General features: G+C 35.1%; 1 protein-coding gene across 4 annotated transcripts in view; it reads right to left on the minus strand.

Annotated features, from left to right (window-relative positions):
- Window positions 1–4,186: 4,186 nt before the first annotated feature.
- Window positions 4,187–19,511, minus strand: part of LOC106162076 (serine/threonine-protein kinase Nek10) — a 38,099-nt gene continuing 22,774 nt past the window's right edge. For all 4 annotated transcript variants that reach the window (XM_087013017.1, XM_087013015.1, XM_087013016.1 and 1 more), the window contains 16 exons: window positions 16,773–16,940; window positions 16,313–16,486; window positions 15,785–15,926; window positions 15,423–15,544; window positions 14,203–14,305; window positions 13,637–13,715; window positions 13,318–13,447; window positions 13,066–13,136; window positions 12,386–12,535; window positions 11,731–11,848; window positions 11,237–11,369; window positions 10,779–11,000; window positions 10,053–10,274; window positions 9,552–9,664; window positions 7,831–7,941; window positions 4,187–7,491 (listed from right to left, as the gene is read on the minus strand). In XM_087013017.1, coding sequence (XP_086869143.1) covers window positions 7,183–7,491; window positions 7,831–7,941; window positions 9,552–9,664; window positions 10,053–10,274; window positions 10,779–11,000; window positions 11,237–11,369; window positions 11,731–11,848; window positions 12,386–12,535; window positions 13,066–13,136; window positions 13,318–13,447; window positions 13,637–13,715; window positions 14,203–14,305; window positions 15,423–15,544; window positions 15,785–15,926; window positions 16,313–16,486; window positions 16,773–16,940 — 2,367 coding nt within the window. In that variant the 3' untranslated portion in view covers window positions 4,187–7,182. The remainder of the gene's footprint in view (window positions 7,492–7,830; window positions 7,942–9,551; window positions 9,665–10,052; window positions 10,275–10,778; window positions 11,001–11,236; window positions 11,370–11,730; window positions 11,849–12,385; window positions 12,536–13,065; window positions 13,137–13,317; window positions 13,448–13,636; window positions 13,716–14,202; window positions 14,306–15,422; window positions 15,545–15,784; window positions 15,927–16,312; window positions 16,487–16,772; window positions 16,941–19,511) is intronic.

Consider the following 19,511-nt stretch of genomic DNA (forward strand, 5'->3'; position numbering starts at 1 on the left):
AAAACCAAGAGGAGCCGCCCCACTACAAGAAGAACGCTTAGTCCCTCGCTCATTAGTCCTTGTTGTTAAATGCAATTTGAGAAATAATCTGTTTTATTTGGACGAATGTTTTTCTTATCTTTTTCTTATCTTTCTTTGGTAACTCTTAGCATATCCCTTAAAATGTCAGTGTATGGCCCCACTGTTGTGAGAAGTGACTCGGCAGTGGGACTAAACATGACACATGGCCAAGTCACAATATTTATATCTGTGTAACTGTGTTATTTGCTTATCTATTTCTTTTTGTCATTGTACATGTAGCTCTCCCTCCCTTGTAAGTTTGAACCACTCCTTTTGTGTAACATATGATTGTATCCATATGCCTTTCGCTTTATGTTTATGGTAAATTTATCTCACCGCTTAGCTAGAATATTTTGTGAGAAATTTGACTAGTACAGCTGTTCATTATATAAAAATATGCATTTTCTCATTCACAAACACGCAACACAATTAATGCACCGATTGTATTGCCGTTAGTATATTATATTGTACAAAGTCATGATAATCTATGTACCAGTACAGAATAAATAAATTGAAATTGAAATTGAATTGAATATAACGTGCTGGATTACTAAATACTTTGTCAAAAGAGGACTTTTGTAAGAGAATCTTTGCAAAAGCAGGATCTAGTAAAAAAATATGATGATAAAGTTTTATCTGGAGGTACACGAAATTTACTCTGAATAATAATAATACTGACAACAACAATCACAATATATATAATAATAATAATAATAATTTATTTATTTAAATGGCACTACACATGCATCTCAGGGCTGTTTACGTATAAAACTAAAATTACAAAGATTAAGTAAAAACTAATATAAAAATAATAAAGACTGAAAATAATAAGTTAATCAAAATATTCTCTAAATAGAAAGGTTTTCAATTTCTTTTAAACTAAAACAAGAGACATCCAGAGAAAGTTTCAATTTTTTAATATAATTAGACCATGAACTTGGCGCTGCAGTCTCAAAACTCCCGTGACCGTACAGAGAACTGGTGTAATGTGAGGAGACGAGCATCTGAATTTTTAAAATCTGCTTTCTGTAAATAAAATCATCGATTCTAATTCATTTTTTATTAAACATGTTATTCGTGATGTGGTTGAGAAAAGACAATTTATTGTTGATGTGACAGGAACAGTGGTCCGCTAGGAACCGTAGTTCGTTCCCCAATACTTTGTACAGGTAAAAGTTTTCTCTACTTCTATGGTCTCATATAGACTACTACTATAACCCCAATACTCCCACTAACCTAAACCTGTATTCCATCATATTGGACCCAGACTTCCATTCCTAGGACTACCATTCCTGTCACACTGATGATAGACGTGGATCTGTCACTCGTAAGATTTTATGTGCGTCGTCCATTCCTATTTAACAGACAAACCGCTACCTCGATCAAATTCATAAAATTTACTTCAATTTTGATGGAAGCTGTCAAGTGCACGCGAGTTTGATTGACAGTTTTATGAACAAACGTCAATCACATTCATTACATTCTTCTCTCAGACCATGTAAAGCTAATACAAATCCCGGTTTTTTTTTTTTGTGGCGCATTTGCACCCCCACCTTTAATAATTACATCTTTCTTTTCAGATAAATTTCATTACGTTGCTATAATTTATTAACCTTATCGAATACTCTATACTTCCCCCGTGTCGAGTATCCCGGCGACTCCCTTCGCCACAAAAGATTTCATGTAATTATTAAACAGAGCAAAAATTGTCTCTCTTTTTCTGTAGTATTATAAAAGTTTTTATACCCTGTGATTGACAAGGTGCCAATCAAATCCAGTTAGTTTTGATAGAAGCTGTCAAGTAATAACAGTTTGATTGACGGGTAATATAAACAAACGTCAATCACATTCAATACACTCTACTCTCAGACCATGCAAAGCTCAGGCTTTTATATCCTTTGATTGACAAGGTGCCAATCAAATTCAATTAGTTTTGATAGAGGCTGTCAAATAATAACAGTTTGATTGACGGGTTATATAAACAAACGTCAATCATCACGCATTGTGATTATAGCTGAAAATGCCGAAAGAGAGCGCTAAAATCAGAAGTTAGGATAGTTCATTTGCAAAATAAAACATTTCAAAAGAATATATACATCCCATTTCCAAAACTAGTTCTCTTTCTAAACCCTTTCAGCGTGTCAAATATGACAGAAAGATGACATATTTTTTTTCTGGATGCAGAGCATGTGACATTTCAAAATTAGTACAATTATATATCTGTGTGTGTGTGTGTGTGTATTATGGTGTGTGTGTGTTATGGTGTGTGTGTGTGTGTGTGTGTGTGTGTGTTATGGTGTGTGTGTGTGTGTGTTATGGTGTGTGTGTGTGTGTGTGTGTGTGTGTAAGAAAGAAGAAGAATTGTTTTTTGCATTATGTCCGGAATTTACACAATTTTTTACTGTTTAAGTCTTCTTTCCGCAAATAAAAAGATACATAAATCATTTAATAATAAATAAAAACAATATAAAAGTTATTAATTCATCTTCATTAAATGTAACAGTTGTGTTGTGGTTGAGGTAAGTAGTTTAATTCTTGCGGGACTAAATATTAGGCCTACTGTGAACAACTCCCTAGACATTTTCATGTGCGTCGACCATTCCTATTTAACAATCAAACGGCTGCCTCACTCTTGTAAATATTTTGTTAGTTTACTTTATTGAAGTAAAGCGTGTATAAAATAGTTCAAAAAGCCTTCACAGTGCCGTTGGGTTGCCGCTTTATTTCATTAAAAGTTTTAGTCTTTTTCATCCATCTTTTTACCTAGAAAGATTTAAACTTCTTAAATCTGTTTTCGTCAGTCAGTTTTTTACCGATGCTCGACTGACCATCCATTTTACCCGAAAGATATAAAAGTCAAATCTTTATTCTCATTTTTTCTGTCACTTATTCACTTGCTTTATTTGTGAAAAGTAAGGCTTCTGAATCTGGCCAGTAGGGAAGACCTGAGTTAGTTGACTTAGACACCACTGGCCTTGTGGAGCCAAATGGGAAAAAGTTGGGCAACAAAACTGGCTTTAGAACGAGCAAAAAGGACTTAACTACAGATGCAACGCCGTAGTTTTGCGAATATAATGTCACATAGTTCACAATTTGAGAAAAAGAAAACGCACAAATGATGTCAGGTGCGGGAACTGGCCCCTTGGCGGCCAATTTGGCCTATAGGTCGGGGCAAGCTGCATATACTTTAATAACGTAGCGATCCGTGTTAACCCCATGAATGTATTTTTACTCATTTTATTATCTTTAATTGATTTTGCTTAATTCGTAGTCCATATGAGGGGGTTATATTGATATCGATGTTTCCATACGTTTCTTTCAATATTCTGAATTTATGTTGAAAAATCAAACCCAAAATCCTGGCTCTTACTTGCCGCGATTCAAGCGGTCCAACTAACCGTAGGAGCATATTTTTTATTTCAAAGAATTGCAGGCGTTTTCGGTGCTAGAATAAACTTCGTTTAGATATTCCTGCGAATTTTTAAACGAATATTTAGTTTGATGACTTGTACGCATCCTTTATTTTATTACTAAGCTTTGAAAATAGATTTAAATATCTCTTCAACATAGTTACTTTCTACTCAGATGCGGGAAACTTGCGTTTAGACTCACCACTGAAGTAAAACCTTTATTACGACCGACGCTTTCTGTAGTGTATCTATGGACAATTAAGTATTTTAGAACTATCAATTTCTCGGACATTATTATTATTATTATTATTAATGTCCCCATCTGGATTTTATTATTATTATTATTTTGGATATGGAATCATGTGTAGAGGCATTATTTCTCAATTTAGACACAAGCTTGGACAAGTTAGATGAGATCACACAGCATTCCTTGAGAGATTTGTGTGATAAATACTCAATATTTAAAATCACATTTCTAGGCACTTTTTTCATATATGACTATTGGGCAATATATGCCGGGACCGATTCTTTTGTTTGATGACATCATTTTGATACTTTCTTTTGTTGTACAGCTGTTGATCTCTGTGTGGGACTTGTGGAGCAGTGATGAGCACTGTAGATGGGATAATATCACTATTGTAAGCAGCCGGATGACATGAAAGGGATTTCCATTTTTATGTTTTAAGGTTATCAAACAGTAACAACACAAGTCTGCGTTCTTTTCACAGTTTATTGTCATCTATATACAGCATCATTTATCTAGCCTGGACTTGCAGACACTGTAAAAACTTAAAGGAGCAAACTGATAATTAACACTTGGACACAGTGCAGTGGTAGGACATGAGAGGCCAGCTGGACTAGGACAGGAGCTAAGGATATGTAGAAGAAAAAAAGCGTGGTTATACAACAAATGTAAAAATTGGCGGAAATGTGCACTGACATGGCAGTTACAAACTTCAAAAACAAAACAGTGACTGCATAATAACTGTTGCACAACAGTAATTTGGCAAGGCCTCACTGCTGCAAGCCTTTGTTCACCTGAAGACCTTTGCTATAATCTGACAACACCTAAAATGATGTAAGCTTATTACATCTACTTATTGCTTGAAAGAAACAGCACACTGTCAGTGTAGATTTTTATCAATCAGTACACCAATTCAAATTGATCTATACAGTTTTGAAGAGTATGTTCTGGTGTTCCTTCATAATTTTTTTCAAAACTGGACATTGAATAGTTCAAAATTCTTTCAGTGAAATTAAACAGTTGAAAAAGCAGATACTGTTACATATAGATAACCCAGCTCTGTGGGTCATGGCAATATCAAAGTTCCAATTTATGAAGAAAAAATTAGTGAAAGTTATTGACCTTTGAGAGAATTTGTGATCGTAAAAATAAAACATTTTCCCAAATACAAAATAATTTGAAAAATCTGGTGTTTTCCAACAGTGACTGCCAGTGAAGTTTAACATGGATGAGCACTGCTTTTTTAAATATATAAAAATCAGTCATACTTGTAAAACATTTTTAAAAATAAGTTTGGCTAATTAGGAGAGAAATTATCAAATGATGCCTTACTGGATGCAGGAAATACCATGCTGAGCAGAGCTACTCCAATGTCTGCAGCAGGCAGTGATCTGCACTGGAAAACTGGCAGAGACAAAACATACTATGCATTTCACAGAGTGACTGAAGTAATCAGAAGATACAAGACACTCACAAACAATGTCTGCACATAAAAACTAAATACAAGTGCACACTGTAGTATGTGGACGGCAGTCTGCAATGCAACAATAACAACTCATTGCACAATGCAATCAAATAATACATTGCAAGGAGCAACTTAAAAATAAAACTACAAAACATTGGGATTGGACGGCATTCAATATTTGGCTTAGGACAATTACACCAGTACATACCATTGTGATTAATCATAAAACATAATGAAAGAATATCAGTATATATGATAATAATAACAATATAACAATCTGTGTATAAGTTACTAATTCACTATTTTGTAAACATTATTAAATCTTAGCAGTATATACAACATTCTGAATACTCTCCTACTGTTCCAATGTGCACACAGTGCTCAATGCTGAGCTGATGACAAAGACAGTGCCACAGAACCCAGCAGGTTCAATGTACACAATGAAATTAATACTATGACAATTGAAAATATCAATTCATATTTTTTTAACAATGTCAATGGCATAAAAGCAGCAAAAGCTGTGAGATTTACATATATGTGCCAACTTAAATATTCTTTTGAAAACAAACAAACAAAAAAAATTGTTCCAACTGAAATCAGTTTTCAGTAACCACGATTCCACACATGCACATATAAATGATAAGCCTGCACACTAGGACAGTTGGATAGTACAATAGGATAGTTGTCAATACTAAAGGATAAATTGCTTATTAAAAGTATCAGACAAAAATCATGAGTAAATCATACTTTTTCTTTAGAAATAAAATTTTAACAATAAGATATGTTATCTACTAACTATGTAGTGGCAGACTGGAGTTGTTAGACCAGTATTCTACATCTAGTGTGATGTCTTAGCACTACGTCAACACTGTCACCAGGGACTGGCTAGAACATACTGGCGTTTGGTTGCCATGGAGATAAAAACAGACAATGCCACCACAGTACCATTGTTTTACATAAGATATATATAAAAATTAAGTCACATTTGCAAAATCACAACCATATAATAATTTGGTCCCAAATACACAAGCATACATAATATCACAGTGTCAGGGCCTAAACCATCTGTATTGAGAGTCTGTACACAGTGACTGTATAAACACTCTATAGAGATCTTCAGTGTGCATTGTCTACTGTACCTTAACATAACAACAAAGCTGACATACATACTGATATCTAATACACTTAATCAGTGCAGTAATTCAGATAGTTCCATACTTGTGTAAACATGCACAAGGACCTCATCAATAACAAATGGCTCTCCTGCACAGCTCCACTGGACATCAGCCATCTTGCTGGAGGAAATCTGGGCAAGATTAGAACACCAAGGTCAAGGCCATGGAGTTCCCGGCAGGGGAGTCATACAGACATGCTAATGCTTTTTGGGTACATAACTGGATTTTTAAATAAACAGACTAACTTTGTGATCTACTGCTAAAACAGGAATGTGTTTCTGTAGTGAGGAGGTACATGTGTGTATATATGGAGTAGGGAAGATTTAGCTAACCTAATGTGCTATACAGAGTGGAGTGGGGGTGGGGACAGGAGTGGTGGGGACGGGGGTACTTACAAATATACTGACATAGTGTTTAAGTAGTAACCTTGAAAGATTCTGTATTTTGTTGTAACCTGCATTGAGAGAGTGAGGGAAAGTGTGTATGCGCACGTGTGTGTGTGTGTGTGTGTGTGTGTGTGTGTGTGTGTGTGTGTGAAAGAGAGAAACTTTCTGCATAAAAAATATATGATTTTCATTGAGCAAAATTTATCCTGCAAAGCTTGCATGGATTGAACAATTCCTTACTTTTTCCTCTCCATTAAGAGAATTTCACATTTAATAATGTTTGCATTTTGACAGGATATCTAAACATTTCAAAGTCTTTGTCCAAATATTCCCCAGAATGAATTTCTTCTCATTCCTACTGATGCAGATGTCCTGACTAACTCTCCTTGAACCTAGTGGCAGCTACAGTGTACCAGCACACAGCCTAGAAACTCTCTCCTTGTCATTCTATGATAGAAGGTGTCCTCCTAAAGCTATCACTGCCCCCTATAGGGCCAAGAGGCATTCTCCTCTGATGTGCATTAGGAGACATGTCATAATAACCACTCTCCACCAGAACACTCTCTATGATGGTATGCAGTTTTTCATATGTTATTCCCTCACTATCATGGTGCTCCAAGGTGTGTGTGATAGCTGGTTTCTCTGTATTAGTGGTCACAGCATCTTGCTCTAGGCTGGCTTGCTTACTGAGCATGCTCATGTCACTTGGGCCAAAGTTCAGGTCTATCACCTCCTGGGAGCCTATCAGGAGCTGGAAACACACAATACCATATACTTAGTGTACATGGAGAGTAAAAAAAAAAATTAAAAAAATTAACTTTTAACTAAAATGATTGCCAATCCAGAACTTAAAACAAACTTCCCCAGTTTGTCAGAGACTGGGCAGCCAGTCTCACTGATACATTTAGGCATATAATGCCAGTTGATTTTATCATAACATTAATTATAACATTAAAATAATGTGTCTATAATATTAATACACCATTCTGTAGAGCAGTTACACCTATAACTTGGTGCCCATGTTGTGCTGGCACTAGTACTGTCCCAGGCTAGGTTTGTGCAGAGCAGTTCTCTCTGCCAGGTCTCATACCTTCTTTAGTTCACTTTTCAGGTTGAAGGATGTGCTCTGTGGAGCAAACATGGCTCTCTTGAACCGCTCTATGATTCTCCGCCGGGGATTGTGACACAGCGTGGGAGGGAGCTACAAAGAGAACATCAGTGAACTGAAACCAGACTGGATTCCCCTGTCTCTTCACAATGCACCCAATCATACAGTAAGCTACATTGAGCTCATATGTCCAAAAATGTAATGAAAAATTATAACCCTGACAAAATTTAATTACATGACTTTAATGTAGATGACCTTATGCAGTATGTACCTACCTGAGTGATGTAGATGATCTTATACAGTATATATATACATACCTGAGTGATGTAGATGATCTTATACAGTATATATGTACATACCTGAGTGATGTAGATGATCTTATACAGTATATATGTACATACCTGAGTGATGTAGATGATCTTATACAGTATATATGTACATACCTGAGTGATGTAGATGATCTTATGCAGTATATATGTACATACCTGAATGATGTAGATGACCTTATACAGTATATATGTACATACCTGAGTGATGTAGATGACCTTATACAGTATATATGTACATACCTGAGTAATGTAGATGACCTTATACAGTATATATGTACATACCTGAGTAATGTAGATGATCTTATACAGTATATATGTACATACCTGAGTGATGTAGATGACCTTATACAGTATATATGTACATACCTGAGTGATGTAGATGATCTTATACAGTATATATGTACATACCTGAGTAATGTAGATGACCTTATACAGTATATATGTACATACCTGAGTGATGTAGATGATCTTATACAGTATATATGTACATACCTGAGTGATGTAGATGACCTTATACAGTATATATGTACATACCTGAGTGATGTAGATGACCTTATACAGTATATATGTACATACCTGAGTAATGTAGATGACCTTATACAGTATATATGTACATACCTGAGTAATGTAGATGATCTTATACAGTATATATGTACATACCTGAGTGATGTAGATGATCTTATACAGTATATATGTACATACCTGAGTGATGTAGATGACCTTATACAGTATATATGTACATACCTGAGTGATGTAGATGATCTTATACAGTATATATGTACATACCTGAGTGATGTAGATGACCTTATACAGTATATATGTACATACCTGAGTGATGTAGATGATCTTATACAGTATATATGTACATACCTGAGTGATGTAGATGACCTTATACAGTATATATGTACATACCTGAGTGATGTAGATGATCTTATACAGTATATATGTACATACCTGAGTGATGTAGATGATCTTATACAGTATATATGTACCTACCTGAGTGATGTAGATGATCTTATACAGTATATATGTACCTACCTGAGTGATGTAGATGATCTTATACAGTATATATGTACATACCTGAGTGATGTAGATGATCTTATACAGTATATATGTACATACCTGAGTGATGTAGATGATCTTATACAGTATATATGTACATACCTGAGTGATGTAGATGATCTTATACAGTATATATGTACATACCTGAGTGATGTAGATGATCTTATACAGTATATATGTACCTACCTGAGTGATGTAGATGATCTTATACAGTATATATGTACCTACCTGAGTGATGTAGATGATCTTATACAGTATATATGTACATACCTGAGTGATGTAGATGATCTTATACAGTATATATGTACCTACCTGAGTGATGTAGATGATCTTATGCAGGATGTGGAGGACCTGCAGGATGGGGTCGCTGATCTGGCGCACCTTCCGGGGAGATATGGTCAGTGTGGCTGTATTGGTGGCACTGCCTGGAAAATGAATAACATCACTGCTTGTACACAGCACAGCACATAACATAGAAAACATGGTCACACAAAAATTTAGTACATAATACACATGACTGAAGTTTTAATATAAAGCGATCTGTTATATATACTTTTCTTGTACTTTACATATCATTCCATACAGCTCTCAGTGCACATCATTATTTTTCTAATATCTGACAGCATCTGTCCTGATACATCAACTGTTCATTTCATACTTCTTATTCTTCATATGACTCAATGTTTTCAGTCTTGTCGGGATCAAACTGACAGTGTAAAAATTTAACTCAAAAGGAATAAAAAGGCCCAGAGAAAAACGAAACCTAGTTATTCTGAGACTGTAATTTTCCAAAACAAAAATAAAAGCTCATACTTGGCCTCATCTTTCCAGCAGAATTAGAATGAATCCTTCTGTGGCTATTGCCCTCAGGAGTGCTGACTGAGCGGTGGAAAGTTTCATGACGGTTCTTGTCCAGCTTGTCGGCCATCTTCTCTGGTTTATCTATTGAGCATGTGGCGCTGGGTGGTGAGCTGTTGTTTGGGGACGGCTCTGATGAACTGATCCCTGAATCACGACTGCTTTTGCCCACTGCAGCTGGAGATGATACAAAGAAATTAAACAAGACTGAAGAATACTACAGACTTCTTTCAGACATAATAGAAGAAGACTTGAAGAAAAACTATGCACAGGATTATTATTGTTTTTTTTTTTTTCAATATTTTACTAATGAATGTCATAGTCACATCTTAGGGCAATCAGCATTTTCTAGGACAATGCCATTTCATTCAAGTTAATCCAGTACCCTAGTATCATTCTTTTATTCTGCTCCTCAGAATGCCAGTACATATGGATGAAAGTGTATACATGAAGGTGCTAACAAATGACTGTTGATTAGCTTTTCAATGAAAGATAACATCTGAAATCTTTTATTGTTAATTCAAAATCGTCACCTAATACCTGGCTGCATATTATAAAAGAGCTGAAAGCAAAATCAAAACAAAAGCAGAGATAAACTGTTAGCATGAGCATAAATTTGGCAAAAACTGGTAATATATCCCTCATTTTCATCATTTAAATTATTGAACTGAAACCACGTACTATTTCCTGGAATGTCTAGAGATAACTGTTGAGCGAGATGGTCCAGCTTCCTCCTGGGTCCACCTTGACTTCCCCGGGGGGTGCCAGGGGGGCGGGGCACAGCAAACGTCTTGTCCTCGCTCTTCACCATCTGTTGTAGTCCAGCTAGTGCTATACTGCCAGTGCTGCTGTCCCTGCTGTCACTGCCACTGGACTGGTAACTGTCATCATCACTAGCCCAGCCTGCACACACACATATATAACCTTAGCACTGATTTCTCATACAGCAATGCTAACTATCAAATGAAAGATCTGTTGGCTTCATTATACACTAAACTTCAAAAATGGAATAATTTTGATAAAGTGAATAAACATAAATAAATGAAATATTCTTTTATACAAACTGGACTCACAACTGTGGCTTCTTTGCATCAGAATTAGTTTTGTACCAACTGACATTTGAACCACAAGTGACTCACCTTTTTCTATTCCATGTCCATTCTGTTCATCACTACTCTGAGAGACTCCCCTAGGTTTCCTGTTGCGCATCACTCTGCGCATGTTTTCAAATGTCTCTCCGTCAGAAAACACACTGTCCGCCAAGTCTCCGTCCTGAAAAGCAACCAGTATTCTGACAATTCCATACCAGGACATAAGTGTAGTGTATTGTTTAGGATACAATATCTGACAAGTGGACAATTTTATCTTTTGCTCCTTTTCTCCAAAAGTTATACTGGCTTGTTTTGTTGTGAAAACCAGAGAAGAAGTATCATACTTAAAAAAATATAATTCTATGTATCATGGTATATTAACTCTGAACATGCTACAGAGACATAGTGAGTTTTAAAGTATGAACATCTTAAGGTTATATACCCTGTTAGTCAATATCAGGTGAAATTACCCCCTTTTATACAACACATTTAACATGTTTGTCTGCACTGCAGCCTTAAGCTTGGACTTAGGGCTATCTTACCTTAATACTTGTGGCGCCTCCACTCCCAGCCAGGTTAACCAACTTGTCATAGCGCTCCTGGTTGGCTAAAAACAGGCGGTGGTAGTTTTGCATGTTCTTATTTGCCTCCACAAAATGTCTGGAGAAAAGAAAGCAAATATATGTACTGCCTCATATTGATGTAATAATGCATAAAAATCATACTAATGATCATTTTATTCAACCATTTTAATTAAACAATCAGATATTACATTATTTTTATATTATTATTATTTTCCATTTTGCTCTTACAAAGTAAAAGATTCACATGGTTTCTATAAAAGCTAGTTTGTACAACTGTTAGGGGCTTATCTTTAAGCAAATAGGATGAAACTCTGCAAACAAGAAATGCCTTCTTAGAAAGCAATACAAAAGTAACACACAAAAACAAGGTGATTAAGTGCTGTTGTGCAATAGTCTGTAATTCTACAGAACTAAAAACAGCCAAAAAAATATCTGTCAGCATTTTCCTTTAACCATTTTTCAATTGTTTTATAGTCTGCCCTTATTTCTGATCCCACTCATCCAAATCTCGCTGGATTTTATGCCAAGTTGCAAAACTTTGGGCAGTTGCTAAAAAGTAGAAGTTTCTGTAAGAATATGAGACATGAACAGATGCCATCTAAAATTATCTTACTTTTGTGTTCTTTTCCTTTCCCTTTCCAGCTTTTTCTCCAAACTGATCTGGTTGGCTTTGATGAGATCCAAGTGCTGTAGTATCTCTTCAGCTATAACACCAGCTACCTGGACTATATCTGGGCGCTGGCTGGGGTCTGCTGTCAGACAGCTGGAATGATAGGAACCAAGTTTACAGTTCAGGCATTGGGAGCACTGCCTCTGTATCTGCACAGATAATGAACTTATGACAGCTTATTGAAAGAATAAACCTTAACACTATTAAGTTAAACAAAAAACTGGCACTTAAGAATGCTGTAAAATTGCATGTGAAAAAAGAATGATTAGAAAAACAAACAAACAAATAAACAAAAACACAAAAATAACAACGAAAAATTTTTAAAAATAATTATGCTAGTTTGAACCTTCACTGCCTTTTGGCAAAACAAAAACTCTTAGTAAATTTAGAACATAACAAAAAAGTTGTTTTTGCAATGAACAAACTTTTCTGACTGTATTCGCCTCAGCAAAAATTCAACAACATGGACTGACACATTTAATAGGAACATAATGCCACTGTAAGTGTCTGCGCATAAAAAGTATCAAGCATGTTATATATGAAGGCTGTATTAAATTGGAATTCAAAGCAGAAAAAATGCATAAACATGAAAATTGTAATCAGTTATCAATTATTATCTTTACCATTTGATGGTCTTGCTCACTTTCTCTGAGTATAAGCCCTCTGGCAGGGGCGCATAGCTGGCTTCAACAATCTACAAGTAACAAAAATAAAAAACTTGGAACGTAAGGCAATAATTTTTCTTTTTTCTTTTTAATGATTTAAATATATTCAGCACAGAAATTGTTAGTGTGTGTGTGTGTGTGTGTGTGTGTGTGTGTGTGTGAGAGAGAGAGAGAGAGAGAGAGAGAGAGAGAGATATTGAGCTAGCTTACCGCCTTGGCTAGTGATAACATGCTGGTGTTGTAGAATGGAGCATTGAGAGTACACATCTGGTACAGTATACAACCTATGGCCCAGACATCTGCCTTCTCTCCATATGGCTGGTGCTGGACTATCTCAGGACTACAATAACCAGGCAAAACATCAACACTTCACTGTGTAATGTCTGAATCTCAAGTATAAACTGAGTGCCATTCTTTAATGTAAAACTAGCAGGCTATGTTATTGAATAAAAAGTGTAAGAATGGTTCTTATATCATAAATGAAGAAATAATATTTCAACATATTTCCAGTATTTAAGCTGTTACTGACCAGGCATACAATATAGTTCCAACCACTGAGGTCATCTTACTGGCATCTTTCTGCTTCTGCTTGGCTAGACCAAAGTCCGCTGAAAATGACAGCAGTTTTCTTAATCAGGAATTTGTACATGTCTTGTCTTGTTTTCCACTTAAAATATTTGTGCATCTGGCTTATAATTTGCACTTTAACATTTGCATACTTTATCTTAACAACACTGTATCTTACAAATATTCACAGGAAATGAAAAAAATCTACACATACAATGATTAGGAGCAATCACTGATTATACCCACACTGTGGTACTCAAACGGTTCTTGTGACTAAGGTGGAAAGTCGTTAATGAGGCCAGGAGATATAGGAATGGGCAGGAGGATTTGGAAAAAGGCAATCCAAAGGGAGATGAGTACCTTACCAGGTGTGGGGGGATGTATAAAAAAACAAATTGAGAACAAAATGGCAAACAACTCTCAGTTGAAGAACTCTCAAAATTATAATGAAATGTGTGACATGAACACTACCACTGGATCATAGATGGCTGTGGGCCATATGATACATGACACAGAGCATGTTCTTACTTATGGTGACTTGATCTCCTTCCCCCAGCAGGATATTGTTAGGGCTGAGGTCTCTGTGCACTATGTGTCTGTCCTTGTGTAAGTAGCGCAGGGCAAGCACCAGCTGTAAGGAACAACAACAACAGGGCATCAGTATAACACCTGCTGACATGACATACCTGGGGTCCAGGTGGTCAACTACAACACACACACACACACAGACATGGAGACACACACACATACACACAGACAGACAGACACACACACACACACACATACACACAGACACACAAACAGAGACATAGACCCACACACACATACACAGACATAGACACACACACACAAACACACACATACACACACACACACATACACACACAAACACACAAACATACACACACAGACATACACACATACACACACACACACATACACACACACACACGCACAGACAGACATACACAGACATAGACACACACACACACAGACACACACACACAGACACACACACATACACACACAAACACACAAACATACACACACACAGACATACACACATACACACACACACACACATACACACACACACACGCACAGACAGACATACACAGACATAGACACACACACACAGACACACACACACAGACACACAGACAGACATAGACACACACACAGAGAGTTGGTGCTGTAAACCATGGTGAGAGAGAAGACAGGTTGGTCATAACATACTAGCTATGTGTAACATGACTCAGAAGTTTACTTTAATAATAACAATAATAATAATAATAATAATAATAATTTTAAGTCTAAAATCCATTAAAAAGATGTTCAGTAGACTTTACATAAAAGAGACAAATACTTATGAACTCAATTTCAAAGATATATAAAAATTGTGATTCTAGATAAAGCCAGGATAATTCTCACATAAAACCAATTACAAGTACCATAATCAACTGCAAAATTTCCCCCAAAAAATTTTAAAAATCCTTTTTAAAATATTAGTTGATTCAATGAAGGGGGTGTCAATAGTAGCATAACCCATTAAATTGGGCCAGATGACTTAAAAGAAATGTCCCAATAAGATTTAAGACACACATTACCAGATTCATTAAAGTTGGTATACTGATTGCAATTTTCTGGTAGGAACATAGTGAACAACTGAATTGTTTAAGTAAGTTGATAACTTTAGCATATCTAATAGATCTTATATAATCCGGTCATATGATGACATTATTCTGTACCTGAATAAAGATATGCCAAATCCTCGCCTCTTCAAAGCGTGCCCCTTTTTCCTTAAGAGAGATGAAGTGGTCTCCTATAGGAGCACCCTCTATATACTCCATTACTATGTACAGTTTCTCCTCTGAAATGTGGGACATAATACATATGTATAATATCTTTCTGGTGCATGAAGACAAGTGGGTTCAGTGCCAACACTATATACACAAAGAATGGTTGAAGTTTACAATTAATTATGATTTAAATACACTTCACATAGAAAAAGCTCATTTTGTGAGAATCACCTTTTGTAACAACCTAAATTATTTAACAACTAAAAAACTTGTACTCTATTGACAAAGGAATTTCACTGTGTATTATATACCTTCTACAAAAGTCTTGTAGTATCTGACCACATTGGGGTGCTTCAGCTGTTCCTTGATAATGGTCAGTTCACTGATGATCTCCCCAACACTCTTATCCTTCTCCTTGCTGCTACGACCAAACATCTGGTTCTGAAGATTGACCTGATTTGAAAAATAAATATGTTGTTTATAAATTGATTTATTTTTCGTGACAATGCCAAATATATACAAATATAATACATTATACAATAATGTGATTAAATATTAGATATACATTGGAACATAGTAACTATATATTTGTCTGTCACCCACCTATCCTCTACTATCAAGAATTAAATGACTAAACTTACTAGTGTATGAAGAATTTTATGACTTTACTCACTAGCATATCAGGGATTTAATGTCAATTCTTACTTGTGTATCAGGAATTTAATGAATATCATAATACTAAAATATAATTCAAACAAATATTCAGCATTTAAACACACTTTTGGCTGTTATTTCATATTCCAAGCAACTTGTACAATCTATTCAATTCTTTAGTTTACCTCTTTCAAGGCCAGGAAAGACTGTCCTGCAGTTTTCTTCTTCACCTTGTACACAGAGCCAAACGCCCCACTGCCCAGGTGTTCTATCAGGGCATACTCCCCCACAAACTTATTGGGTGTCTTGTCTTTGTTGGTTTGTAAGATGTTCTCTCGTATTTCATCTATCTGCTCAGCCTGGAGAACGGACATATATAATACAATAATGCTGTCACGAGTAATATTGGTGCAGGAAATGATGCAGTAATAATGAGGAAGAAGATCAAAATATCAACATGTAAGACATCAATGCTAGGGATAACTATGGCAGGGACTTGGTGTCTAACCTTGCACTGATGATAAGGCTGAAGATCTCCAGGCTTTAAAGGCACTTTAATACATTTATTATAAACTTTACGTTTATAGACAATAAAACCGACTGTTAACATAAAACCTTAATCTTCCGGTAGTGTGCATGACTCACAGGTAATCCATTCAATTTGTCCACCAGAGGTTTGTAAGCACTGATGTCCCTGACATAGTGGCCTATGTCAATGAACATCTCAAACAGTTCTGGGGGAAACATGCGTTTGAACAGTCTACGATTCCTCTCCACACTGAACAGGAAACGCAGGGTACGGAATGCATTTTTCTATAAAGAGAAAAAAGTTGTAAGATGATAAATAAATATTCTTACTTGTAGAATAAAAGATTTTAAATTAATATGTCCAAATACACTGAATATTTCTGAAGTACATTAATTTGACAGGAACATAAGAACAAATTCAAAGATTTTCAGGGTATTTTTAGGCCATCATGCAATTACTTTTCAAATGCAAATAAGGACAATGCATTGTCATTTATAAGTGAGCATACTTAAAAAAAGACAAGTATTTTTTCAAATAAACTCTGTATTTTTTTATAACAATGAGGAAACATAAAAACTTAAATTAAATGATGTCCAAAAAGGGTATCCTCCCTTTATGCAAATTAATGTCTTTTTTCAGATAAAAAACTACAACATTTAAAAGAATTTTCGACAAATTGCTAAGTGATCAAATTCATGTACTTCATGGCAAAAATGACAGAACATAAGCCCTTTTTAAGGCTAATAGTAATATAAAAGTATGTTTCAAGACCACAAACTGAATTCAAGGTGCAGGGCTAAATTCAAGCACTTTTTTAAAAGTTTTTTTAATGGACCCCATAGACCATTGTCAAGTGCAGCCACAACACACAAACCACTATAGCCTCAAACACAGTTATGAACACTATAGAAAATAGCAGAATCAGGACAATCCCTGGGACAATATCCCCTGTAATTGAATTATAATACTGAGAATGAACTATATATTAAAAACAAGACCACAAAGCTGAAAAATGTACAGTTGAAAAGCATAAAAAATTGATGCACAAAATAAGATATTTTTTTCAATTTTGATACAATACTACATGGTGCTTAACTGCACATTCAACACACCAAATTATTCAAATGGGCATTACATGACATTTTTTCAACCTAACAAATAATGCCATTTTATCAATTTTTTTAAATCAACCGTCACTTTATTTATTTATCTGCATATCATGTTATAGTAAGTGAGCTCTCTTAATAACAGGTTATTAATAAGTTCATAGTAATAAATAGTATGCAATAATGAAACAAGAAAAAGAAAGCAGACAGTTTTGAAAGTCATTTTCACACTTCAAACTCTACAAAATTATACAAGGCAGCAAAGCTGTCAAATGTACAGACAAAGAACAGAAAATAAAGATGCAAATAAGTGAAAAATTAAATTTTCACAAAAAACTGTTAAATTGCCAGAAAAATTTACCAAACAGACTGCGTTGCCTATTGAAGCTGTATGTTAGACCCATGTTTCTTTCCTGTAAGTTTGAGAACAGTAAGTGACATGATTTCCCTTAAATGGTCATCATAGGAGCAGTGCCCAAAATAGGGGTTTCTTCAAATTTTGATGCAACATTACATAATGTTTAACAGCATAATGACAATCAAATGTTATTAATAAAATATTAGTAACATGGACATTCAGAAAATGTGACAAGCAAAAGTCTTCAAGATCATGGAACTTTAAAGTCACACCTTGAAAATGCCAATATGTGAAAAATTAAATTTTCACAAAAAACTGTTTAACTGCCAAAAAAATAAATAAATAAATAAAAATACCAAACAGACTGCATTGCCTACTGAAGCTGTATTTTAGTCCCATGTTTCTTTCCTGTAAGTTTGAGAACAGTAAGTGACATGATTTTCCTTAAATGGTCATCATGGAAGCAGTGCCCAAAATAGGGGTTTCTTCAAATTTTGATGCAATATTACATAATGTTTAACAGCTTAATGACCATCAATTTTTAATTATAAAATATTTGTTTCACAGATATTCAGAAAATGTGACTAGCAAAGGTCTTCAGGCCCATGGAACTTCAAAGTCACGCCTTGAAAATGCCAAAATGTAAACAAGACAGCACTGTTCTGAAATGGGTTTATTTCCATTTTTAACACTTTTTTTAACATAAAACAAAATAAACATTTTACTGCCATTTCATATGACCAACTAAGAAAATTGATGAGATGGGAAAAGTATCAATAGAACAGTGTTAAATGTCCAATTTCCTCCATTCTGAGATTCTGAACATAGTGGATGATTGAATCTGACAAACTGCAATGATATGAGTTTATTTCCATTTTTGACACTTTATTACACAATACATGATAACAAGTTTACCATGTTTTTTACATAATCAACTAACAATGTTGTAAAGATGCAGGAAATATCAAACAAACACTTTTAGGCATCTTATTAGTTAAATAATGAGACTGTTAACATGCCTAATAATTGAATCTGAGGAAATGTGAAAAACAGTATAACTTCTAAAATAATGGCCCGATTATGCTGATTTTCAAACTCAACCTGCGTTTTAGTAAGATTGACCACTCCTATGAGTATAATTACAATTGGCCAATCCGTTTTTCTTATATTGTGTTATCAGTGTTGTATTTATATTGAAAATAGTGAAAAAACAGCATAAATGCCCTAAAAATGGCCCAATCATGCTGATTTTCGAACTTGACCTGCGTATTATGAATATTCATCAGTTCTGTAAGTTTCAAGTCAAAAGGTAAAATGGTTTTCCACTTACCGTGTTATCTGTGCTGCATATATGCTGAAAAAAGTGAAAAAACGACATAAATGCCCTAAAA

This window comes from Lingula anatina, chromosome 5 (genome assembly GCF_051362555.1).
Source record: "Lingula anatina isolate TDL-2025a chromosome 5, LinAna3.0, whole genome shotgun sequence".
Classification (NCBI taxonomy): domain Eukaryota; kingdom Metazoa; phylum Brachiopoda; class Lingulata; order Lingulida; family Lingulidae; genus Lingula; species Lingula anatina.